Genomic DNA, 25,696 nt, shown 5'->3' with positions numbered 1-25,696 from the left:
TCTGGGGTCAGCATATTTTTGTGTTACATTTCCTGTTGTTATTGTACTTAGCACAAAGACTGTTTTCTGCACGTTAGCTTAACCTGTGGGAGCCTGCTCATCTCTGTGTGACTACTGCAGCCTGCATTCATTTCAACTGACATATGGTACTCAAGCCTTTGTCTCCTTTTTTGTATTATTCTCAAACCGCACCAGTACCAAACTGACAATTCTTTGATGCCTCGGAATGTCTCCGAACTGATCCCTTCTTTCAGTCAATATGTTCCGCAAATTTGTTTTCTGCGCATTTCGATCAGTACTTCTTCATTAGTCAGTGGATTCACCCATCCTACCTTCAACATTCTTCTGTATCACAATTTAAAAGCTTCTACATTCTACAGATAAAAAAGAAATGCACAACGAAAGAATTATCCGAATGGGAAGAAATCAGTAGATGTAATGTACATACAAACAAATGATTACAATTTCAGAAAAATTGAAAGATTTATTCAAGAGAAGTCAATAACGGGTTGATCCACAACTGGCCCTTATGCAACCAGATACTCTGCTTAGCATTGATTGACAAAGTTTTTAGATATTCTCCTGATGGATATAGTTCCATACTCTGTCCAACTGGCACGTTAAACCATCAAAATTCAGAGCTGGTTGGAGTGCTCTGCCCATATTGCTCCCAACGTCCTCAACTGGGGAGTTATCTGGCCACCTTGATGGCCAAGTAAGGTTTGGAAAGCACGATGACAAGCAGTAGAAACTCACGCCGTGCGGGCGGGCATTATCTTGCTGAAATGTAAGCCCAGGATGGCTTACAATGAAGGGCAGCAAACCGGGCATAGAATATCGTCGCCACTCCCGCACCACCAGACACCTCACGTATATATATATATCGTAACTGCTTATGGTTGGGGAATCACTGTTCACTGTGGGCAGAAGAAAGAGAGTGATGAGGGGGGGGGGGGGGGGGAGAGAGACAGAGAGATCAGGTAATCCACAGTTGGCCTTCCTTAACTCAGGGAAATCATGCACTTTGCTGATAGATCGAGTGGAGTGAGATGGAGAATACTTCTTCTCTTTGGTACAACTGAAGCGGCTAACTGCCGTAACACTAGGCTCACCACCAGCTGCCGCAAGGCCAACAGACTGATCCTGTTAGAGATCCCACCAACAGAAGAGAATGAAGTGTATTAACTGCTATAATAACTTTTATTACAGATCTGATTGCCAAGAACATTTCCCGAATTCAATGTTTATAATAATCATTGCATCACAAATGAACACTCTTCCATCAGTGTAATATTTCTTAGTTTTTATCTAAAACTCATTCTACACTTATGAAATCAGCGGTTGCCTATGAGTTCCACGTGGCAGTGTTCCATCAGTGTAATATTCCTTAGCTTTTTATACTCATTCACCACGTATAGAATTAGTGGTTTCCTATGATTTCCGCGTGGCAGTGGAGCAAAATGGTTCAAATGGCTCTGAGCACTATGGGACTTAACATCTATGGTCATCAGTCCCCTAGAACTTAGGTTAGTTAGGTTTAAGTAGTTCTAAGGACATCACACAACACCCAGTCATCACGAGGCAGAGAAAATCCCTGACCCCGCCGGGAATCGAGCCCGGGCGTGGGAAGCGAGAACGCTACCGCAGTGGAGCAACTCATCTTGGTATCCCTAGCGCCCTACGAGCGGTTGGCGGTAGACAATCCATCAGTCATCACGAGGCAGAGAAAATCCCTGACCCCGCCGGGAATCGAACCCGGGCGTGGGAACCGAGAACGCTACCGCAGTGGAGCAATTCATCTTGGTATCCCTAGCGCCCTACGAGCGGTTGGCGGTAGACAATCCATCAGCTGATCGCTACGAATCTCCTATAATTGTTGGTTCAAAGTTAATATATACCACGAGGCGGCGCAATTCACCTGCGCGATCGAAACATTTATTCCCTGACTTAGCGATGCTCCATGGCGAGAGAAAAAAAAGTAAGAAAATCGGTATGTGACCGGACTTTGTAGCGAGACAGGATAACTACAGGACATATATGAAGTGTGTGCAATGAAACAGTCATTGTTAGTCATCATATTGTATAATTTGTGTTTTTGAGATTCGCGAGCGATAAGTAAAGTTAATGTGGAGTTTAGTAACAGCCATAATACAGTCTGATGCATTTCAAAGATAATTTCAAGTATTTATTTTTGATCAAAAGATTCTTTGATGAACTATAATGTACGACAAGCTTGTATAGGACTTGGAACATTTGGTGTTCGGTGTTTGCTGTAGAACGTGTTTCAATAACACGGTCGAACGCATTGAGAATGTTTTCTCTGCTAAAACGGACTCATTTCACTCGCAGACAATCATCGAATGACCAAATGCGAATGGCAGTCCCCCAATTCGAGAACATCCTACAGAGTTTTTCTTTCTCTTCCACTTCAAGAATTTTAAGGTCGAACGTTGGAATCGGCAGCTGCTTCTACACGACGAAATTTACTTTTGTACGTGTACGAAATTACGTACGCTGTGGGAGTACCTGACGCCGTTTTGGAAATTAATGTTGTCCTTCACAGACATACAAACAGAGACACTACACACACTAGTTCACTAACAACGAGTTTAATATTACAAGCTTAAAAACGTTAATTTCTTCTTTTGAGACATAATATCATAATATAAACCATGTAAGTGTTCTTGTCTTGAGTTCTGGAAATGCTTTGATGTCCTTACACATTGCTTGTTTTGTTTTAATTTCATTAACACTCACTGACCGTAATCTCACTGATTTAATCTTTACTCACTCACACCGGTACGTAACTTTGTGGCAGTTTACTGCTTTGTGTATGGGTGTGTTAACCATGCTGCAGTGCTGGCGCTAGGGTGACTTGTCAGTTTCATTTTGTGGCGACGTAATGCTCTCAGGTTAGATCATTTATAAACATTTACGCCACTAAGGGTGTGTGCGAGCCGATGTATTTGTCGATGAGTTGTATCCATAAGGTCTTCCCGTTTCAACCTTTATATTTAATCTGGCAAGGAGTTATCCTGTTTAAAATAACTGGCTTTTTCATAAAATATCTTTCACCCGGAATAATACATATGTTGCGGTTTGTGGGTTCTGAGAATAGTTGCTAGCGTGTGTAGCTTGTGTATTTTCTGCTATAATACCCCCTGCAGTCTTTAGTGAATTCAACCCACTTACAGAAACTTTCAGCGTATTTATTATATTCTTCACGGCAAAGGTTGCACATTTTGTCTCACAATCTATTAAACTTAGACCACCTTCTGCAGGTGATTTCTTCGTCTGATCAATGAAACAAAATGCTTGTTCAAATGAACCATCCTATGTATTTTTTATTTGTGCTACATGTTTTCTATCAGTGGGTAGGGCTTGTGCAACATGCCACATATTGGAAAGGGCTACTGTGTTGGTGCGTTCAGTTCTCTGAAAGATATTAAATTTCCAGTTTTACACTGCCGGAAAAAATTGTTACACCTTTATAGAGGGCCGGCCGGTGTGGCCGTGCGGTTCTAGGCGCTTCAGTCTGGAACCGCGTGACCGCTACGGTCGCAGGTTCGAATCCTGCCTTGGGCATGGTTGTGTGTGATGTCCTTAGGTTAGTTAGGTTTAAGTAGTTCTAAGTTCTAGGGGACTGATGACCACAGATGTTAAGTCCCATAGTGCTCAGAGCCATTTGAACCTTATAGAGGTTTCCAATTCACTCAAGATTTATTGTTACAACAGTGCATAGCTATTACATGAAATTATTACATTTACAGATCAATACCACTAGTGGTTCTGAGGTACCAGGTATTGACACATGCTGAAATTGGTAAGTAGTGTACCTTCCATGGGCGACAATGCAGGCGCTGTCTCTGGCATCCATTCAATCTTACTGATGCCGAATACTTTCCAGCGATGCGTTTTGCCTGCTCGACCTGTTCACGTAGTTCTACAATAGTTTTTGGTTGAGGAGTGCACGACTCACTGCTCGTCACATCTTGCCCGTACATGCTTGGTTGGAGACAAGTCCAGAGTTCATGGTGGCCAGGGGAATTCAAGCACGTCTTGCGGAGCGTATAGAGGTTCATGGGCAGTATATGGGTGAGCATTATCCTGTTGGAACAACACACCACGCTCTTTTCGCAAGAACGGCAAAAGAATGGATGTAGCAACATTCTGCACGTGCTGTGTGGTAGTGAGTGTCCCCCCTAGAAACACTAAAGGTGAGCGAAAGTTATAGCTTATCATAGACCAGATCATAAGCCCTGGGGTGCGGCCAGTGTGTCTTGGCCGAATCCAGACCGAGTTCACGAGGTCTGTGTTGTATGCTCAAACGACCATCACTCGCATGCAGGCAGAAAGTGCTTCCAGCACCGAAGACCACGGCGCGCCATTCCATCTTCCATGTGATCCTCTGGAAGTACAAGTCGACTCGTACAATGCTGTGGCATGAGTGGGAGACGGGCCGGAGATGTGCGTTCCCGTAATCCCAGTGCTAATAACTGCTCCGCAAGAGTGCTTACTGTGGTGACTGTACGATCTGCCACTGCTGTCCTTTCGATACGATGGTGGGCGTCTGTGCTGTGTGACTATCCTTGACATTGTCTGTAGATGTGAGAATGTTCTCGTGACCACTAATAACAGCTTCATTGCAAAATCGGCACAGCACGTCACGCTTGTGTGGCAATTCTCCGGAAGGACTATCCCGCCACTCGGAAGGCTACAATTTGACCCCTCTAAAAGTTGTTCAGTTAGCCGTAGGAAGCACGAGTGTATTCTGGGACTTGTTTCCCTGTTTGCTTCACACGTCTGCATCGAAAATGGTTCAAATGGCTCTGAGCACTATGGGACTTAGCATCTGAGGTCATCAGTCCCTTAGAACTTAGAACTACTTAAACCTAACTAACCTAAGGACATCACACACATCCATGCCCGAGGCAGGATTCGAACCTGCGACCGTAGCGGCCGCGCGGTTCCAGACTGAAGCGCCTAGAACCGCTCGGCCACAACAGCTGGCGCGTGGGATTTACACATTCAGTAAGCCACAAGAGCTGTGTTTTATAATTGCTCAGAGTTAGACCCGTTGCTCACTTGCAGAAGTCCATTATGTCCGAGATTTCACCAATATCTTGGGGTGCACTTTTTTCGTTGCACTTTTCATTGTAACAGAAATACAACGTTCACAACTCATTTGCTTTCTTCATAGGCATCACTCAGGTTTGTTACAATGACGCACCTCAGATTGTTGGCGCTGTTTTCAAACACTCCCGCCAGCCGTTGACATGACTGTAGCAGGAAACAAAAATTCTCTCAGTTAGTCACCTATTATTTGCATGTGTCTGAATACCTAGGATAATCGGATCAACACCCACCTTCTGCGCAGTCCAGATTTGACACAATCAAAGAATAGAACTACGAATGGCCACACACAGGCAAACAGCTAGTAATATTTGCAAGCAATGCATGCTGAGCACAAAATTTACTCGTTAGCAACACTTCTGACATCCCTGCTATTGTAGCTGTACACTGAGAAAAAGTTTTTCCAGCCAAAATGAAATCAAGAAGCTACTCAAATAATGCTCAGAAATATAAAAAAGATAACATTAATGGTGTCGTGGACAAGTGTCAGCAAAGCAAGCTAATTCTCGCAGTTTTGAAATAAAAAAATTGATTGCTGCAAGAACTTACTTGATTTTGTACAGGCTTAATGCTATGGACAAAACAATTAGACAACAATGCGCTGAATACTAATCATCTCCCAATGAATAAAACGACACAAAGCAAATTAACTTATGAATGAATGAAGGTACCCAACATCTTATGCTATCTACACTAAACCACTTCACTCAGATTTCCATCTTCACAATTAGTTGATTACCATCTGTTAACAGCTGTTGTGTGATCAAAACAAAATCACCATCACATCAACTGCTGAAAGACTGGTGTTATCGAAGTTACCAACACTTCGATAATAATAACCCCACTTCGGATGCGGTTATTAGGAGGTAATATCCAGACTTACATAGCTGTATCCATCAACAGCAACGACCTGCATGCCTATCAGCCATTAATATCGCTTCATATTCCAAAAACAGCCCATACATCAACGTAATTTCAACATTTATTATGAGCAGCCGGTACCTCGGATGATGAAGATTGACTTCTCAACCGGCATGTCTGAAATCAGAAAGATGACACGTAAACGAAATGTGAGTGGGGAATATACTAACTCGTTGTTAATTATTTTGACCTCTGTCAAATTTTCTGGGTGTTGCGTGTATCAGGGTGATAGAACACAGTATGAGGTGGAGGGGTGCTGATTACATGTGGCTTAGCGGTGCATTAGAATACCGAAAGATTCAAAAATCAACAATAGATTTATTACTTGACAAAGACGAATCATTGTTATATACATCTCCGAAAGGAATTCATGAGGCTCAGGAAATACATCATCTTTGGAAGTATCAGTACTCTGTAATCAAACTCCTCATGGACAGTTCCAGTCATGAATACTGGTACAAATAATTTGAAAGGGTAATTGCAGATACGATTATTAGCGCGGTATGGCTTTTTGGATTACGGGAGGCTGCTCCAAGGAAGAGGCAGAAAGCACTGAAAACACTGGTGTACGGTTCTTTGTAGAAAACTACCGTAACTCCTCAACAACCAATTCCTATTCTAGATACCAGAGAACAACCAAGAGTGTCAGGAACGTGCACCCCGCAGGTTGGGGCAATTCCACGGTTAACACTCGAACCATGTTTGTCCGTCCTTTTCTAGTGTACTGCTGCGCCGTATGGGATCCTTACCATGTAGCACTGACGAGGGATACCGACAAAGTTAACAGAAGGGCGGCTCGTTTTGCGTTATCACCTAATGGGGATGAGAGTGTCAAGGATGGGATATGCGAGTCTGGTTCGAAATCACCTTTCCGTTGCAGTGAGATCTAGTAACAAATTTTTGATTGCTAAATTTCCATCCTGAACGGCAAAATATTTTGTTCACTACCACCTATACAGATAAAGGTGACAACCATGATAAAATAAGAGAAACCAGATCTCGCACGGAAAGATTTAGGTATTCACCTTTACAACGTGATAAATATTGTGAAAGTGGTACTATGCATCTTCTGCCAACACTTACGTGCAATGTGCAGAGTAATCAAGTACCTGCAGGTGTAGCTGTGCACTGGCGATCAATGTTTATAACAATAGACACTTAGTCACTGTACGTACTCCGTAGCCTACTTTCTGTCTTTCTAAACAGTAGTTTTACAACGTATTCCTTTCGGAGTGGGACCACTTTCATCTTCGACATTTTACCAGTATGGATGTAAGTTTCAATTAGATACACTCTTTTATACCTAGGATACGGAGTAGCTGCATAGTTCAGTGAAATTTCCAGGACGAAAGTAACGTACGCCAACCGTCTGAAAATCGTGCAAAAAGTTTTTTTTTCCTTGTCTTGTCATACTGTAGCTGTTTCATTATCGTGTTTTCTGTGGCAGAGATTGGGAACCACCCCAGCATTTTCCAAACAGAGCGTTAAAAAAACGCTAAAAACCACACGCAGGCTGGCCGGAGCATCAGAACAACGGTCATTCATCCACTGCGGTGTGAGTTTTTATTTATTTATGTTTTTAGCGGGGAGGAGTCTTTCACTTCCGTTTCCTTTAGCTCACCTCTAGTTGCCTTCTCGTTCTGGCTTCTGTGCCGTTTTATTATGGGTACTTCTTGTTATGTGACAAGACTTCTTTATTTCATCTTGTTTCTTAAAAATCATAGTTTTTCGGAAGTAAAGCAGAAAATAATTGATTAACAAATTGTCTGATCTGATGATTTATTTTTTATCAAATGCTATTTTTTATATTTTGCTTAAATTAAAGATCTTCTTAATAGTAAATTAACTAGTAAGGGAAGTTGTTCATATGGTGAAAATGGAAGGAAAAACAGTAGTAAAATAATAAAGACTTTCGATGACTATAGACTCGTTTACTCTTAAAATTTAAAGTAATCTGGCCTTCTTCTGAAATTCTTTTATGTCTGTGTCACTCTCTGTTCTATAAAAAACATAAAGCATTCTGATATTCTGCGTTAACTCCAATGACTTACCTTCTGTAGAAACTGAAATTCTTACTTCTTGTTAAAAATAATTCTCCTCCGTTGTAGCAATTATTTCGTATTATATCACTGTTGTACTCCCATGTTGCAGATTTATATAACAAATTTCATAATTTTGATAGGTCATTCCCACCACGAGGTCGGCAAACAAGGGTGTGCGTTTAGTTAGGTCGAGTTCAAGACGAAACTTTCTTCTGGGACCGTGCTGTTCAATATGATTTTTTTCATTACTTATGAAGCATGCTGGTAGTTACCGCAAGTTTTTAATGTGTGGTTGATAGCCCCCAATACTCATTACGGGTTGTATCCGTTTTTCTAACTTCCATTTGTATAGATCCTATTCCATTTTAGACAGGGAGCGGATAAAAATGTATCAAAAATTAACTCCTAATTGCAAGAACTTTTCTATAACTGAGCAATTTGAGTTTTATGCTTTCTTTAGAACTTCCTCAGGAATGTTAAAAACTCGCAAATTCATCAGGTTGCCTTCGACTAGACTAACTGTAATGTTATGACAGAGTCTGTTGTTAAAGTTACCAGTGCACTCGCAGATTACTAGCTCTTACATTAACGTAGAGCTAAGATTAAAATAGTAGGCTGTTTCGTTAGTATTAGTTTAGACACTATCTGCTTATCTCTTCTTAAGCAGGTATTACACAACACACGTGTCGTATACAAGTCTGCAATGCCGCCCCAAGCGTGCAAGTCTGGAACTGCCAACTTTTGAATTAAGCTATACGAGCAGGTCCATATTTCTTATACTGCTGTCAAGGATAAATTTGGTGACTTGTCTGGATAGCAAAGAAGGAAATGCCACAGTCTTTGGTTCGTTGGTTGGTTGCCTTGGGGTATGAAGGGACAAACTACAGCTTCGTCAGACCCTACAGTCTTTGGCCAAGGAGGACAGTACTTCTGAAGAAATGGCTCTGAGCACTATGGGACTTAACATCTGAGGTCATCAGTCGCCTAGAACTTAGAACTACTTAAACCTAACTAAGGATATCACACACATCCATGCCCGAGGCAGGATTCGAACCTGCGACCGTAGCGGTCGCACGGTTCCAGACTGAAGTGCCTAGAACCGCTCGACCACACCGGCCGACGTACTTCTGAAGATCCAAGGACTGCGAATTAACTGTCGTCTGCTCTGAAAAGTGGATCATTGCATGGGAAAGCGGAAATGAATACGGAACTGCTGTTGCCACTGACATCCGAGGTGAGCATCGATTGCAGCTACACGCAAGGTTCCACTGTTAAGGCACTGTGGAGCAGCTCTTTGATCAGAATAGAAGTGCGGGCGACACAGCAGTGTCACATATGCCTGTTTATTGTTTAGCAGTTTCATATAACAGCTGTCCTACAGCGTCCAGAAATGAAAGTTTGCGCTGTATTTGGAAGTTTTGGATACATGCTCACTTACTAATAACAAAACTGGCCTACATGACCAGACATGCTTTTCCGACAAGGACTTGCTATTTGATGCAAGTCTGATGTCTTTTGACGTATAAATACATTTTTGTACTTGAAAATGGCCTAAGACCGAAATTTGAATTGTATAACAATAAAATAAAAATTATTACGATCAAATGACGGCAGCATCATTCAAAAAATTTACCATGATTGTGGCTACAGTCAAAATAAAAATTATCATTTGGCCAATCTGTTGATGTTTTGCAGACTTGAGACCGTGATGTCGTTTGCAGTTGGTGATGCTTCAACGCAGACATGTAACACATACGGCAAATGTTTATATTCGTAAGAGTATTTTTATGATATATGATCGAAGAAACCGCCATCGTAACCGTTTGCTATAACGATAACTTTTATGGTTATCCATACATGGGAATCACATTTATTACGTAGAAAACGATATTAAATAGAATGTTCTACGCACATATAGACGATCGTTTGATGTAAAATATTCTCAACAATAATCAATACATATTTGCGCCCACTATTTAGTGATTAGTAATGACGTTCTACAAAGGATATGTAAGTTAGCATTTAGCATCACTTTTTGATAAGTAGTCGGTTACTGGTTCACTCGTCAGTAAGCAGCCAATCACGCAGAAGAACGTGCACACACGTGAACTCTTTTAATATGGTTTATTAAATTTATAACACGCAGACAGGAGGTTTCAACATGCCGTTTTTATTCGAGAGCTTGATACAACTCGAAAGAACAGCTAAACGATATCTCTTCATGAGACACTGAAAGGTGGCTACACTGAGCCACAGCGCCAGAGATCGCGCCAGAGAGTTTTGTTTCGCCACCTCCACTGGCAGTGCTTGTTGAGAACTCGTAGTAGGCAGTGATTATTGAGATGTAGCGGAGAGTGCTTGTCGAGGACTCGTAGTAGGAGAGTTCTTGTCGAGATGTGGTAGTAGCGAGTCGGTGTGGAGATGTTGTAGTAGTGAGTGCTTGTTCCATGTTTTATGCAGTTGTTTGATGGGCTATACAGCAGATGTTGTTCCAATGGAGATATTCTAATGATTAGAGTGCTTTTCGTCAATATATATGAAGGTAACAAAACTCGCTTTTTTTTCATTATTTCAATGTCTTGAATAATGCGTCATTACAGGTTCAGTCAACAAAGCATCTGGCTTGTGTTCTTGGATTAGAGTGTAATTCTGGTTTTCTTGCGTAATTATGGTATTTCTATTTTCTTTAATTACTTCAGTATAAATGATATTTAAAATTTATTGTGTTATTGAAGAAGAACCGTGCCAGATGCGTACGTTGAATCACATTTCCACACACAGAACAGTTATACTTGTGCTTTGGTTTCGTAGGTTTTATAGTTGCTGGGGACTTAATTAATTAATTAATTAATTGTGTTAACGGAAATTTTCTTTCATTCTTTGTTGTTGTTCTATGCAGTCAGATTGCGTAATAATACTAATCAGGGCCAACCGTTTACGAGACTACGTAATCGGAGATACAGCTACTAAATCAAAAAATTAAAATTATTTGCATTATATTTCATTAAGCCCCGATGCAACACTTCTATTACAAATGTCTCATTACGTGCAAAGTGCAAGACGAGAACTGTCTTAGACATGTTTTATTTAGTAGCAGGGGAAACACGTGCAATATTTTGCTCCCACTTGCTCATTTTCTTTCGCGAAGCAAATTCCACACAATTATCACGTCAGTTTTACCATATCTTCTGGTTGATGTACGTATTATGCAGGAGGTGATGAGAAAGCGAGTTCGTTTTATAGTGGACTTGCAGTCGGGAAGACCAACATCTCATAGACCTGCAAATAAAACAAAATAAATTGAAATATTGCTAACAATCATCAACAAAGTAAATTCTACAAAAAATAGGCCTGTACTTTCTATGTATGAATTACTGGCCATCACTTCTGACACACACACACACACACACACACACACAGATGTAGAGGGTGCTCCATTGAAAGTGACCGGGCTAAATATCTCACGAAATAAGCATCAAACGAAAAAACTACAAAGAACGAAACTCGTCTAGCTTGAAGGGGAAAACCAGATGGCGCTATGGTTGGCCGGCTAGATGGCGCTGCCATAGGTCAAACGCGAATCAACTGTTTTTTTTTAAAATAGGAACCCCCATTTTTTATTACATATTCGTGTAGTATGTAAAGAAATATGAATGGTTTAGTTCGATCACTTTTTTCTCTTTGTGATAGATGGCAATGTAATAGTCACAAACGTATATTACGTGGTATCACGTAACATTCCGCCATTGCGGACGGTATTTGCTTCGTGATACATTACCCGTGTTAAAATGGACCGTTTACCACTTGCGGGAAAGGTCGATATCGTGATGATGTGTGGCTATTGTGATCAAAGTGCCCAACTGGTGTGTGCTATGTATGCTGCTCGGTATCCTGGACGACATCATCCAAGTGTCCGGACCGTTCGCCGAAATAGTTACGTTATTTAAGGAAACAGGAAGTGTTCAGCCACATGTGAAACGTCAACCACGAACTGCAACAAATGATGAAGTAGGTGTTCTAGCTGCTGTCGCGGCTAATCCGTACATCAGTAACAGACAAACTGCGCGAGAATCGGGAATCTCAAAAACGACGGTGATGAGAATGCTACATCAACATCAATTGCACCCGTACCATATTTCTATGCACCAGGAATTGCATGGCGACGACTTTGAACGTCGTGTACAGTTCTGCCACTGGGAACAATAGAAATTACGGGACGATGACGGTGAATGACGCTTCGTCACTAAATAGAACGCGTGCAAAAAATCTAACAGCGGTAACGTAAACCGGCATAATACGCACTATTGAGCTACGGAAAATCCACGATGGCTGCGACAAGTGGAACATCAGCGACCTTGGCGGATTAATGTATGGTATGCATGGTGCGGCATTATGGGAGGAAGGATAATTGGCCCCCATTTTATCGATGGCAATCTAAATGGTGCAATGTGTGCTGATTTCCTACGTAATGTTCTACCGATGTTACTACAAGATGTTTCACTGCATGAGAGAATGGCGATGTACTTACATGATGGATGTCTGGCACATAGCTCGCGTGCGGTTGAACAGATATTGAATAGCATATTTCATGACAGGTGGATTGGTCGTCGAGGCACCGTACCATGGCCCGCACGTTCCCCGATCTGACGTCCCCGGATTTCTTTCTGTGCGGAAAGTTGAAGGATATTTGCTATCGTGATCCACCGACAACGCCTGACAACATGCGTCAGCGCATTGTCAGTGCATGTGCGAACATTACGGAAGGCGAACTACTCGCTGTTGAGAGGAATGTCGTTACACGTATTGCCAAATGCATTGAGGTTGACGGACATGATTTTGAGCATTTATTGCATTAATGTGGTATTTACAGATAATCACGTTGTAACAGCATTCGTTCTCAGAAATGATAAGTTCACAAAGGTACATGTATCACATTGGTACAACCGAAATAAAATGTCAAACGTACCTGTTGTGATATAATTACATGTGATATAATTACAAATTAAAAATTTTCGGATTTATTTCCTCACTTCTACTATGAAATATTGCTACACGCCAAATTTCTTGACTATAGGTCAACGAGAAGTACCCTGTACGGTTCGATTGAGTTTGCGAATGTATAAATAAGTGACATAAATAGCCTTATCCTCTGATTATGTTGACTTACAAGGATAAATTTCTTAGAACGCCAAGGGACCAGAGACCTTAGCAAGTGATGTCTATTTCAGCTATATACGTCCACTCATTCCTGAGAAAAAGGATTCTTAACAGTCAGGCAGTCAGGTGGATAACAAATTATTAAAATATATTTTCTTCACGTAATGTAATTATAGATTTAAAGTTTTCTGATATTTTCCTTTACGTCTACTGAGTAATATATATATATATATATATATATATATATATATATATATACACACACACACACACACATGATACTAGGTCACCGGGAAGTATTCTTTAGGTTTTGATGAGTGAATTGGCAACCATCATAATATGTGACATAAATGGCCGTAACTGTTGACTGCATTCACGTGGTAGATCCAATTTTGTTACACCGCCAAGGCCCTGTAGCTCTTAATATGTGTCATGACTTTCAACTTGATGTGTCTACCCTTCCTAAGAAAAATGGTTTTTAACAGACCAGTCTTCAAGAGACCAGTTTGTACCGACTGAGGTACAGAACCTTGAAACCGGTATTACTGGCGTGGGTATGGCGAGACATGAGCCATTTATGTTAGCGCACGTCCTATGAAACTGTTTTCGTAGTGGAAAATTTCTGATAATCCGAGGATCATGGGGTTGAGAGCGTGCGTGGAACCTTCCTTTTTAATCTTCAGGCTCTATTTTACTTGTATTGCAAGTAAACCGTAAAAATGCTTAGTTAACGATATTTATTAATATTTTCATAAAAGATATGAAAATTAAAGGTAAAAATAGAGATCTTAGGGTTTATAATGAATCACTCGCCTTTAACATTATCTTTTTTTTATGGAGATAACGGGTACTATGTATACTATCGATTCTTGCACAGGTGAAGATTATCTCAGCTGTTTCATTAAAAGATTTGCAATGATTTTATATACGATGTATTATATTTCCGGCTAAAATCTATGAAAAAGAAATTAATGTGTTACAGTCGATATGTACTAACAGTTAAAATTACTCTTCTTTTAAAAATATTTCGAAATCACGAAATTTCTGGCATACTTAAAATTCATGTTATTAATGGTGCAATGTATCTCTAATTACGAAATTTATTTCTGGATTTATTTATAAACTAAAGATATAATTTTGTGAAGATTCTTCTTTTGCAAAGAAAGTTAGTAAACTCTTTTGCTTTGTAAACTCTTTGGAATAATGTGAGTATCGCCGAATGTAAGTGGTGGTGGAAATGCCTCTGATGGAAGCGTACGTTTTCTAAGTTTGTCATCAACAATGTAATTATTGGTTTTATCTTAATGTGGATAATGTAAAACCGGTGAGATGTTGAAAGGTGTGATGAAGAATAAATTTCAAGAATAATACAGGAAAATCATATTCTGTTATTTAATCATCAAGAATCTACAAATTCGAAATTTCAGTTGCAAGAATGTACCCCTATACAAGACTTTGAGCTATCGACAACGACAAAGAGACAATGAAGATACGTAAAAAGTTATTCTTTTGTATACCTTACGCCTCGCAAAGCTTTCAAAATTTATGCAAAGACGGAGAATTTTAATAGTGATGTGTGGGAGGGCAATGTTACAGGTTGCAGTAGCGGAGTGTACTGGGGTAATTACTTTAATGCCACACGATGGCAATCTTTCTTCATATAGAAAAATGTCGCCGAACAATAGTGGATCTGTGAGGTCCCCCTCCCCTTCCATGAGATAGTTAACAGGAGAAATTTGTTCTCCTGCACTCAGGACTTAAATTTCAGTCGTAAATTTTCCTTTCAATTTTATCTCTTTTATGAAAACAGTAATAAATGAATGAGAGGAAGAAGGTCAGCACCGAGCATAATACCATCTGTCTCTCTTATTACAGATCTAGATTTTAGGCGAAAGCGCAGTGTGTCATATATAGTCATCTAGTTCACATGTATGGCATGAACTGTCAAAAACTGTAGGAAATGTCTACAATATTATATCAAATTACTACGCCAAGCTGTATAAAACAGTTCAAAATGTACGTAACATCGATATTTTAGAATTTCACTTGAAATATAACGAGGACAGTCACCAGATATAGTCACACCGGATGTTATGCATACGTCAGAACAACGTAGCCGCACTTGAAAATGGAGATCTTCCGAAATAGCTGTCGTAATAGTCCACAAATGTTTTGAACAGTGATACTGTAAACTTACTTACTTTCTGAAGTCCCGTGATACTTCCGAAAATATGTCGACAATATATCGAAAGCTAAACTGGGGCAGTAATGTGACGGAGAGGGTATCGCATACACCACTGGGAGCACTGCAGTTATGTCTACCAAAATACGCTACCAAACGTACACATAAACGGTCATATAACAAAAGAAATTGTGACTAACAGAGATGAGACAAGGTAGCTGTGTAACTCCCATTGTTTATAATATTTATACGGACGAGAGTGAAATAACCAAACAACAACCATATCCTGTTTTAATATTGACACAATCTTAAATTCTCCTTTGAATGCCGACGATTTGGTAATTATACGACGAATTCAAAATGGCGTTTCAAGGTAATGAATTATCAATATTGAAAAGCAAAACACATACGTAATATAGACTTCGTGGATAAAAATTTTGTACCAGCCAAAACAGCGCTAATAAATCATAAGTGCCACACTTTTCAGGTTTCAGATATCTACAATGTATTTTGACTTTTAGGTACTGACGCCATGATCAAAACAGAAAGTTCAGTCACATGTGTGGCCCAACACAAAAATTCCTGAGAAACAATTCGAGGAAGGCTACAAGAACAAAATTTTACAAAAGAATAGCGATTACAGCCCTAGACCACTAGACTGAGGCACTTGCGAGCTGTGTGAGAGGTTCTCTAGAAAAGACATGATCAGAAACAGGGATATCCGCAAGGAATTAAACGTTTACAACGTGCTGAACGAATTAAGGGAATACAGGAGACAATGGAGTGATCATATTACATGTATTTCGAAAGCTGGCTGACTCCGAAAACGTCGAGATTCCGACCCTCTATCAAAGAAGACCTTGGAAGACTGAGTACAAGAATGACGCCAGAAGTCGCTTGAGGAATGCTTGAATAACAAGACGAAAGACGATCAAATTTTTAAAGCAGTTTAGCTTTCATCCAGTATACGTCCTAAGTATGCAGTCAGGCCTGAGACGTTCGCAACATGTGTTCACTACTTGCAGGTATCGAAAGACTGATTTTTATTAAAAATCCAAGCAGTAGGTATGTTGAAATTCGAATCCGTAAGTTAATACTAAAAGATGTTAAACATTAAGTGTACGTGATAACATCGTTTCTGAGGGACCAGTTTTTTTCTTTTGTTCGTCTAAGTCGTCCTGAATTTTGCGGGAAACACACATGTGGTAACAACCTATAGCCGTGCACACGAATGCGTACATATACAAAGTTGTAAATTTATGTTTCGTTGTCTTTTGTCTACGCAGTGCAGAATGCAACTGCGTATAATTTATTTCCATAAATGCTACGTAATATCCGTCTGGCCACGCGAATTCTAGAGAAAAGTACTGACACGCACAAGAAATGGAATTGATTATGGAAGCTGAGAGGATTGAGTATTGCTGTAGTGCAACACATGGTAACACTTTTCAAGCTGTAAACCAAAGAAAAAAAGAAAAAGTTCCGGGCTAAATATTCAAGGAATATCCGATGAATTGTATAATATGCATTACTAACGTGCGATGGAAGGCCATAAATGTGAACTAAATAACGTCTATCTTTAATATTGTAAGATATGGATTTAATAATGTTCTCTCATGGTAGTTTTTTTTTTTAGTAGAGAAGGAGAAGGTAAGTGACCAGTAACTTATGTTACAACCAGTGACGTCACAACTTTGTTTTGATGAAATACAAAAATGAGAATGATGGAATGCAATTTTTTATGTTGCTAATAACTGGAATCACTACGTCTATAGGACCACTACATCTATTAGATGTGGTGTTGAACCTAACATCCCTATTGCAAGTAATACTGTCTGCAGTATAGGATGCTGTGTAGGAGGTATAAAAAAGGATCCATTTACTTTTTTGTATTTCAAAGAAGACAGTTTTCTTGAATTTTTCATTTAAAATAGCTAGTATGAAGGTTCGTGAGTGCTATCTATTAGGTACCGATCAGGAAACTAACTATAATCTAAGAATCACGTTTTGATATCGTGATAATGTGAAGATATGTAGACATAGTTCTGGATTGACGAATTTCATTTTAATCGGTAAAAAAAAATTAATCAAGTGCCTTATTACATTTTACATATCTGGCACAGCATCACGTTTAAGTCAAACATTAATTTGATGAAAACACAAAAAAAAAATGGTTCAAATGGCTCTGAGCACTATGGGACTCAACATCTTAGGTCATCAGTCCGCTAGAACTTAGAACTACTTAAACCTAACTAACCTAAGGACATAACACACACATCCATGCCCGACGCAGGATTCGAACCTGCGACCGTAGCGGCCACGCAGTTCAAGACTGAAGCGCCTAGACCCGCACGGCCACACCGGCCGGCAAAACACAAAAAAAAAACACAACAAATTTGATACATTTTTAAGTACTATTTTTTCACTTGTTGGTCATCGCATACAAACAAAATATTATCTTTTTGTACATGAATTTAATATATGATACTCTCTGGTGTCATGTAGAGATAACTTTCAAATAGGAGTGCCTGATCTGGCGATGTTGTGTTATCAAATGTCATTCGCAACTCAGCACAGTATTGAAGCCATTTAAATAATAACGAATTCGTTCATCGATAAACGGTAGGCAACTTTCCTAATGACGTTGTCAGTGCATTCGCTGTGTCGTGACCGCTTTCAGTTTTTCGTAGAATTCCATAGCTTGACGTCTAAGCGACAATCTTCGAAATATTAAAACAGCACTCCAGATTGCGGTTTGCTCTAGTGCCGGCCACTGACGCGATCCTAAACAAGATGCATTATGTGGATCCCGGATCCTTACACGTCGGGCTATGAGGGTTTTGACATCTTTTTTATTTTATTTTTAGCTCTGCTGAGTGAAGTGCCATATCTATTAGGAGCTCTCAAAGCTTATTGAGAGCTGACGTCAAAATGACGACTTTCAGAAAACTCGATGTGACAAAGAGACTTGACAGCTGTCGACAAATGGGCTGGACGAGTAGACGCCATTTTGACGTCACTTTGCAGTAAGCTTCGAATGAAAATAGCGTCTTCCGTCATATCTGGCAGACCTTTGTCTAATAATAACGCGGAGAGGGTGACATTGATGGTGACGGAAGGGGAGCTGGATGTAACGGCTGGCAGTACAGTGCAGTACGAGTCTGTTCGTGGAACTGCTAGGGCTGAGTATGAAGCGGAATGACGGTGGTTATTGCTACATGGCGTAAATATTTTAAATACATGCTAAATTCGTACGATTTTTGTGAAAATATTCAGAGTGTATCATCTGCAAAACTGGCTTTAATTTCAGTCAAAAAAGTCCTGCTCATGTTCGATCCGAAATTAGCAATGTCATAGCAATAAATGGTAAATGGAGTCACGTTCGTTAACAGTGAAGGGGACGAAATTAACAGGGGGTTATTCACCATGCAATACAAGTGTCCGGTAGCGGAATAGTGCGTTGTCCGCCTGCCGCAATGTTATGTGTTCCCTCTTATGCGACTGGTCTTGATACAAGAGCTGTTCCCTGATAGCTTCATTTAGTTACTCGGAATGTGATACCAGGATTGCAGGTCGTAGGAAACACCACTACTGACCTGTACGCGCGGATGTCGCGACAGCATGTAAACAACAGCGTCAGCAATGTCCTCTGGATGCAAGGCAGGCGACTCTTTTACCTCTTTGGGCAAGTCGAGCTGTGGCACCGATCTCCTCATTCCTTCGGTATCCACCAGTCCAGGGGAAATTTGCTGCAATGAAATGTTCACTACTTAGTTACAACTAGCATAGCCATGTACTAAAATTTGGTCTTTGAACGAAAATCGGTGGAATACGATTGTAATTATAACATGAAGCTGAAGACTGATGCAATTTTACAATAAAAATGAGTGCAAACATACAGGTGTAAAAATACTAAATATGTAAGGTTTTTGAGTTTTTAGAGGAGATACAATGGACAATTTCTTTACGTAACGAAAATATCTCATGTGCAACGTTACCCTTCAAAGGGTCTATATAATCGCTCTACGTGAAACCTTGACCCACAATTATCATTTTAATTTTCTGTTGGCATCTCTCTTCATTACGATGTGCAATTGGTTATAACAATCTTTTGTCCAGAGCATAAAAAATATTCATAACGTAGGTTTATAATTTGAAGATATTAATTTTATTCGTGTACGTATACCAACAGAAGAGCGTCAGCTATAAATTTCAGATCTACCAGTACGGGGATTTAAACAAATCTACTCACATTTAAAACGTTTATTTGACATCTCAAAGTTCGTTAAGCCAGAATCACCAAAACAACGAAATTTTTAAAAGGTTACGTAACTAGTTTCGACGCACTCAGTCGTCATTTTCAAATGGAATCGCGAACTTGGAAAAATGCATTAATAAAAGCCGCTAACTGCATGATAGGCGACACTCAGATAATACCGAAAACTCATCCCATCCAAACTATTAATGTTAAAGACTTCAATTCTTTTCTAAAAATAGGTAAAAAATTATTAATTACACGGTATGAATGGCTGAAATCTGTTATTATGTTTTATACGTTACAATCTTAAGTGAATTATTGGCTTAGCTGTTTTTTTCACCTGATTTATGCAGTTGGTGGATTTTGCAAATGTATCGATCTTGTTACGTATTAAAAAATATTCGGTTGCAAAATCTGCTATCCGGTGTTAGTTACGAATGACATAAGGTGGAATTTACTTATTGCGAGTATAAAAGCAACGCGTTTTATATCAAAGAGAAATCTGAAAATTCTACGAAATTGGCTTATAAAAACACGAAGGGAACATTATTTTACCGGGAAAAACTGACTAATTTAATGTCAGAAAGAGAACAGACATGAATGCTCAACATTGTGTCTTTTTTTACAAAAAATACACCATTCCGTTTTTGACATCAAAAGATATAGCAGAGAATGAAATAAGCTTGTAATTGCATCTCGGTAAAACACCGAAATTGTTTTGGGAAATAATAAACTTGGCGGAAAGTTACATCTTAGTTAAAATAGCAATAAAAAGTTCTACAAAATGAAATCAGCTGAAAATTGCTTTTAACTGACATCGACCTCAACACTACCCATTAATTCAAAATCGCTTGCCGCATCTTCAGGTGCAGCGGTATCCCTGCCTGCTCGTGTAAAACCTCGATTAGAATTTGAGTTTGTTGTTGGTTTGCCTAGTCTTCACCAAAGTGGAGCTTTAAAAGCTTGTTGATGTTTCCGAGTTTGGCTTCTGAAAGTTTTATTCCAGCTGTGATTGGTGTTGGCCGTTTCCTTTTCAGGATACTCTTCCCGCCTCCAGCCTTAAAGCTGTAGAAGGGCTCTCCACGAACTAGAGAAATCATCTTGTTTATGCTTTTCGTGAACACCATTATTTTTTTTTTTTTTCTTTTTTTTGCCTTTCTGAATCTGGAAATGTCACTTATCAATACCTTTCTCTAATCCTTCCACGTATGTCATAACAATTAGTGTAAACACAGTACTCTTTGCATAATATTGCTTTAGTAATACTTTTCATGTTCTTACATTTTTCTTCTGGTAACATTTCTCTCTCACTGATCAGGCTGCCTCTCGCTTTTCCATGAGGGGCTTTCACCCTCCTTCTGGTCATTTGCAACTGCTACGACAGGTTCGACCTCTTGTGGAATTCCTACTGTTTCAATTACGCAAACTTTGTTGATGTATTTGCGTGAGTCTTTTGAAGAAAGCAAGTTATTTTGTGGGCGGCTTAAATGCAGCAGATGGTACAAACAAACATCCTACTGACCAGCTGAACTGTGCTCACTAGTGCATATTTCAACAAGTCATCGGCAGCGAGAGCTTCATTGTTGCGTACACGTTCGTTACAGCATAGCCACCCTAACTCTGAATGAGAAAAATGTCCCTTCGAATCGTAACAAACTGAAAGGTAGCTTTGAATGTCTAGATTGGTAACTCTGGTGTAAGTTCGCGTTCCTTGCATCAGGACGTGGAACAGCAACTGCGACGACTATTGAACTTCGCAGGTTTTACAAATTTTGGACATTTAGCAGACTTTGCACCCGAAGACAACGTGCAGTTAGCGGCTTTTGCAAACCAAACAACATCTTCTACAGCCAATTTCAAAGGTTTGTAACGAGTTTTGCGCACTGAAACCTATTTTTGCATCGGGGCTACTCATATAATACCTTTCGTCCAGATGCAGTTTTCATCTACACTGCACTAAAGTGTGAAATGACTTATCGACCAAAAATTGTCGTGACGTCTCGTGACCCGTTTCTGCTGACTTTGCGTAAGTTTACTGGTTTTGATGTATTCTTCATCATATTTCACAGAAGGCTTTGCTTCAGTTTAAGGTTTTAATGTATTCTTCGTAATATTTCAAAGAAGTGTGGCTGCAATTATTAAGGCAGTTTTCCAGGTTTGTGATTACATTTGAAAATGATAATTCAGTGTGACGAAACTAGTTATGTAAACTTTTAAAAATTTTGTTGTTTGAGTGATTGTGGCCCCACGACTGTTTGTGGTGTAAAGCAAATATTTTAAATTTCATTCAGTCACACTCTTTGGTGACAGTTATCTCGAAATACAAAATCTATTCACATTATACTAAAGCTGTTACTTAAAGCTACTTTCACTTGACAAATTCTTTTAAATGTTGCAATGTTGTGATTTTATCATCTGCTTGTTTTGTAACTTTCGGCACTATTCTTATATAAAGTTATTCGAGTCTTTGTAATTTAATATTATAACTTGCTGATTTTTGGTGAGCACATTTGTGTACAGTTTAGTTGATTCATATTGAGAGTGATTCCTCTTGCAGTGGTGTTGCGTTGCTCATCTGTCTTAAAGAAGTTACATTATTGATTTACTTTCTATTTTCTTATTAGATGCAGCATTCCTGTATTCACTGTATGATTCAGGAAAAAATTAAAGAAAAGAAAGAATAACTGTTCCCACCACATCTTTGGGGCCCCAGTTCACCTCTGTCTTACAAACTAGTGTGTACGTGTGAAGCTGTACAACCAGTTCAGTTTCGTCACAGCAAGTGGAACGAATATTGCAATGACAATTCAGACTGCCCTAGCGTTATGCAGGTTCACTCAGTGCAATAACAGGGTCTGTACCCATCTGCTGAATTGTTGTGACTATATTAGGTGACTTACCCCTACTCGTATCTTGCTACCCCTGGCCGTGAGGTCCTTCCTCAACCCTTCCAGCAAGACTTTCACTGCATGCTTGCTGGCACTGTACATCGCTCCTGCGGCTATGAACGGCGGTATGTGTCCTAAGAGGCTGGAAAATAGAACAGATAGTTGCAGAACTTGGACATAGTAGCTGACTGCCTTATGAGGAGAAAAGCTGCACTCTGAAACCTTACTCTAGACCGGCCTGTACAGACAACTAAAACATTTATCAAATAAAGAGTCATAGGCCTGATATTCCACTTTTGTATATCAAGTGTTGTTGTAGCCATCACTTTGAAGAATGGTTAATGCAGTTCTCCATGTTACTTTACATTATATAAGTAGTTTCATAGCAGGATAACTGCTAAATCTAAATTGGACATCCATTTGAACCTGCTATTCAGCCGTTTGATTGCTCTAAAATCTTGATTCCCCTACACTCTGCTCAAATACTAAAATACTAAAATACTAATTCCTTGATACTTCACGATCCTTCCTATAAATCTATCCCTTCTTTTGGTCAAGTAATTCCAGTAACCTCTTGTCTCCAAAACTCGACTCAGTATTGCCTGATTACTAACACCATCTACTAACCATCATCGTTTATCCGTTTGTTCCCCACATTTCTCGTACACACATGGTTACATTACAAACTAATACTTTCATAAAAAGCTTCCTGTCACCAAATTTATGTCTTTATGTCAACATATTTCTCTTTTTGAAAAGAGCTTTTTTTCCATTGCCATCAGCTATTTGGATGCACAGAGACCAAAACTTGTCCACTAGTTTTAGTATCTTGTTTCATCACGTAACTCCCTCTGCATCGTTTTACTTAATTCGAATACACTCAATTACCCATGTTTTACTTTCATTTCTTTTTGCCTTATAATTTTTTTGAGGTCACTATCCATTCAGTTTAACTCATCTCCCATTACCGTCTCCAACCGAATTACAGTTCCAACGGTAAACGTGGATTACTTCTGTTTGAATTTTAATTCCCTTGATTTCTCCCTAGTTTCCCTTCGTGTTTCCGCAACGTTCAGACTGAGTGGCATTAGAGATGAGTTTCAAACCCATTTCATTCTTTTCTCAATTACTGTGTTTTTCATGTACTTGGACTCTTGGAACTGCGTTCTGGTGTTTGTACAATTTGTCTCTAACGTATCACTAACAGGACTCACATGTGTACCACATTCTATTGAACACAAAATTAAATGAAGAATCAATGCTCCCACTCGATACTTTTCTGTAAATAATATTGCAGTGGTATATACATTATGGCTCTAAGTATGTAGTAATGTACGCTTATGAGAAGTATTATTCTCCCACTGGTTCGCAATTTGTCTCATTAATGAAAACAGAAGATTTACTGCCTCCTATCGGTATTTCGAGATATCGATCAACAAGCAAATATATAAGCCAATAGACGTTGTATATGTTTTATTCATGATGGATTCCTGCACTTTTTATCATATATGGCTTCCAAAGTCCAACTTCTCATTCCAGTTGTGTGCAGTTGGAGTCCGTGACTTATAATTGCTATGGCAGCTCAAAGGATCCTTGAAGAGTGCTAGCAAATCAGAGCTCTGGTGAAACTGTGAAACACCCAGAAAACCAACAATAGATCTAAGTAGAATGTACATGGGATTTCTGCAGCACTTTTTTTACAAACCTGCAGCCATATGTACAGGTCATTTACCATATTCATTATGTCACAAGCTATGATCCGTTTGTATGATGTTCCAAGATAAAAGATGTGACTTCTTTGGTTGTAACAACTGTGGCAAATGGAACGAAACAGCCAATGACATCACAGTATCCTACTGACCATTAAAGGGAAGCAGTTAATCACAACATAGCTGTTGAACCTCCACCTTCGCCTTGTTCAAACATACTCACCCAAAATCAATACAGCATCACGTTTAAAATCAATCGATTAATTATGAAAAAATACAAAGATACAGTTAATACCAGTGTAACTTGGCAAATTAAGCAGCACTTGTCAAAGAGATTGTTGGATCTTTGTACGACACTTGGTGTAAATCATAATGGAGCCCATAAGTTAAATATATCTATATCCAGATTGTCTGTATCATTTATTAAAAGTATATAGCCACAAATATGTACAGACACACACATGCACACACACACACACACACAGACATATTACATCTGGTGAACAACATTATTTGCATATCTAAAAGGAAGGTATGCAAAAGACACAGCAGGTATGTACACACCTTTTATTTTTCATAATGTTATTTCCACATCTACAATATGTAAATGATGTAACGTCCAGTAATACCACTTCTACAAAGTATGTGAAAATAAACTATCAACAGAATGTTTAAAGTGATTGCCAAAATATCCATGAAAAACGTAAAGAGTGTTAGCATTTAATCTGAGGTACATGTGATGCTATGTTACTGGAGATAAACATTTATAGGTGTTTTTCAATAATGCTTCACTCCACCAAGCACTGTTTTAGGGGATAGCAAAGAATGCATCATTCTCTACGCTAGAAAATGAAAATGGTTCAAATGGCTCTGAGCACTATGGGACTTAACATCTTAGGTCATCAGTCCCCTAGAACTTAGAACTACTTAAACCTAACTAACCTAAGGACAGCACACACACATCCATGCCCGAGGCAGGATTCGAACCTGCGACCGTTGCAGTCGCGCCGCTAGAAAATATAACCAATGATGTTGACTAGTTAATTCAGATTTTCGATGACTTTTTCACTTGGACATATCTGGAGTTATGGTCTACTGGTGTTCAGTACGCTGACGTCACGTGTCCCAACACTTTATCACAAGAAACTGTACTAAAAATGATGCATTTTGACAAAGTGCTTAATTCGTTACATCACTTCAACTTTATATTCTCGTAGTGTGCAAGTATAACTTCATGATACACAAAATACAGATTGTAGTCATAATATAACGTGACCAGAGATAGTTATGGAGGAAGCTTCACATACAGAGAGGAAAAGTCGATATCTAAAAAGCATTATCTTTGCACAAAAAATAATTTATTATAATATGTGAAGATTTCAAGTACAAAACAAATGCTGGTTGCT

The 25,696-nt window shown here is 39.3% G+C and overlaps 1 protein-coding gene across 1 annotated transcript in view; it reads right to left on the bottom strand.

The window, feature by feature from the left end:
- Positions 1 to 11,093: 11,093 nt before the first annotated feature.
- LOC126234796 (dehydrogenase/reductase SDR family member 11-like) overlaps positions 11,094 to 25,696 on the bottom strand; it is a 47,521-nt gene continuing 32,918 nt past the window's right edge. Inside the window, exons 4-6 of the mRNA XM_049943545.1 lie at positions 22,594 to 22,723; positions 19,032 to 19,184; positions 11,094 to 11,375 (exon numbers count right to left, since the gene is read on the bottom strand). Of these exons, the coding sequence (XP_049799502.1) occupies positions 11,334 to 11,375; positions 19,032 to 19,184; positions 22,594 to 22,723 (325 nt within the window). The 3' untranslated portion in view covers positions 11,094 to 11,333. The remainder of the gene's footprint in view (positions 11,376 to 19,031; positions 19,185 to 22,593; positions 22,724 to 25,696) is intronic.

Source organism: Schistocerca nitens, chromosome 2 (genome assembly GCF_023898315.1).
Source record: "Schistocerca nitens isolate TAMUIC-IGC-003100 chromosome 2, iqSchNite1.1, whole genome shotgun sequence".
NCBI lineage: Eukaryota > Metazoa > Arthropoda > Insecta > Orthoptera > Acrididae > Schistocerca > Schistocerca nitens.
Note: the sequence above shows the minus strand (reverse complement) of the source record. Positions and strands in the feature narration are given on the sequence as shown.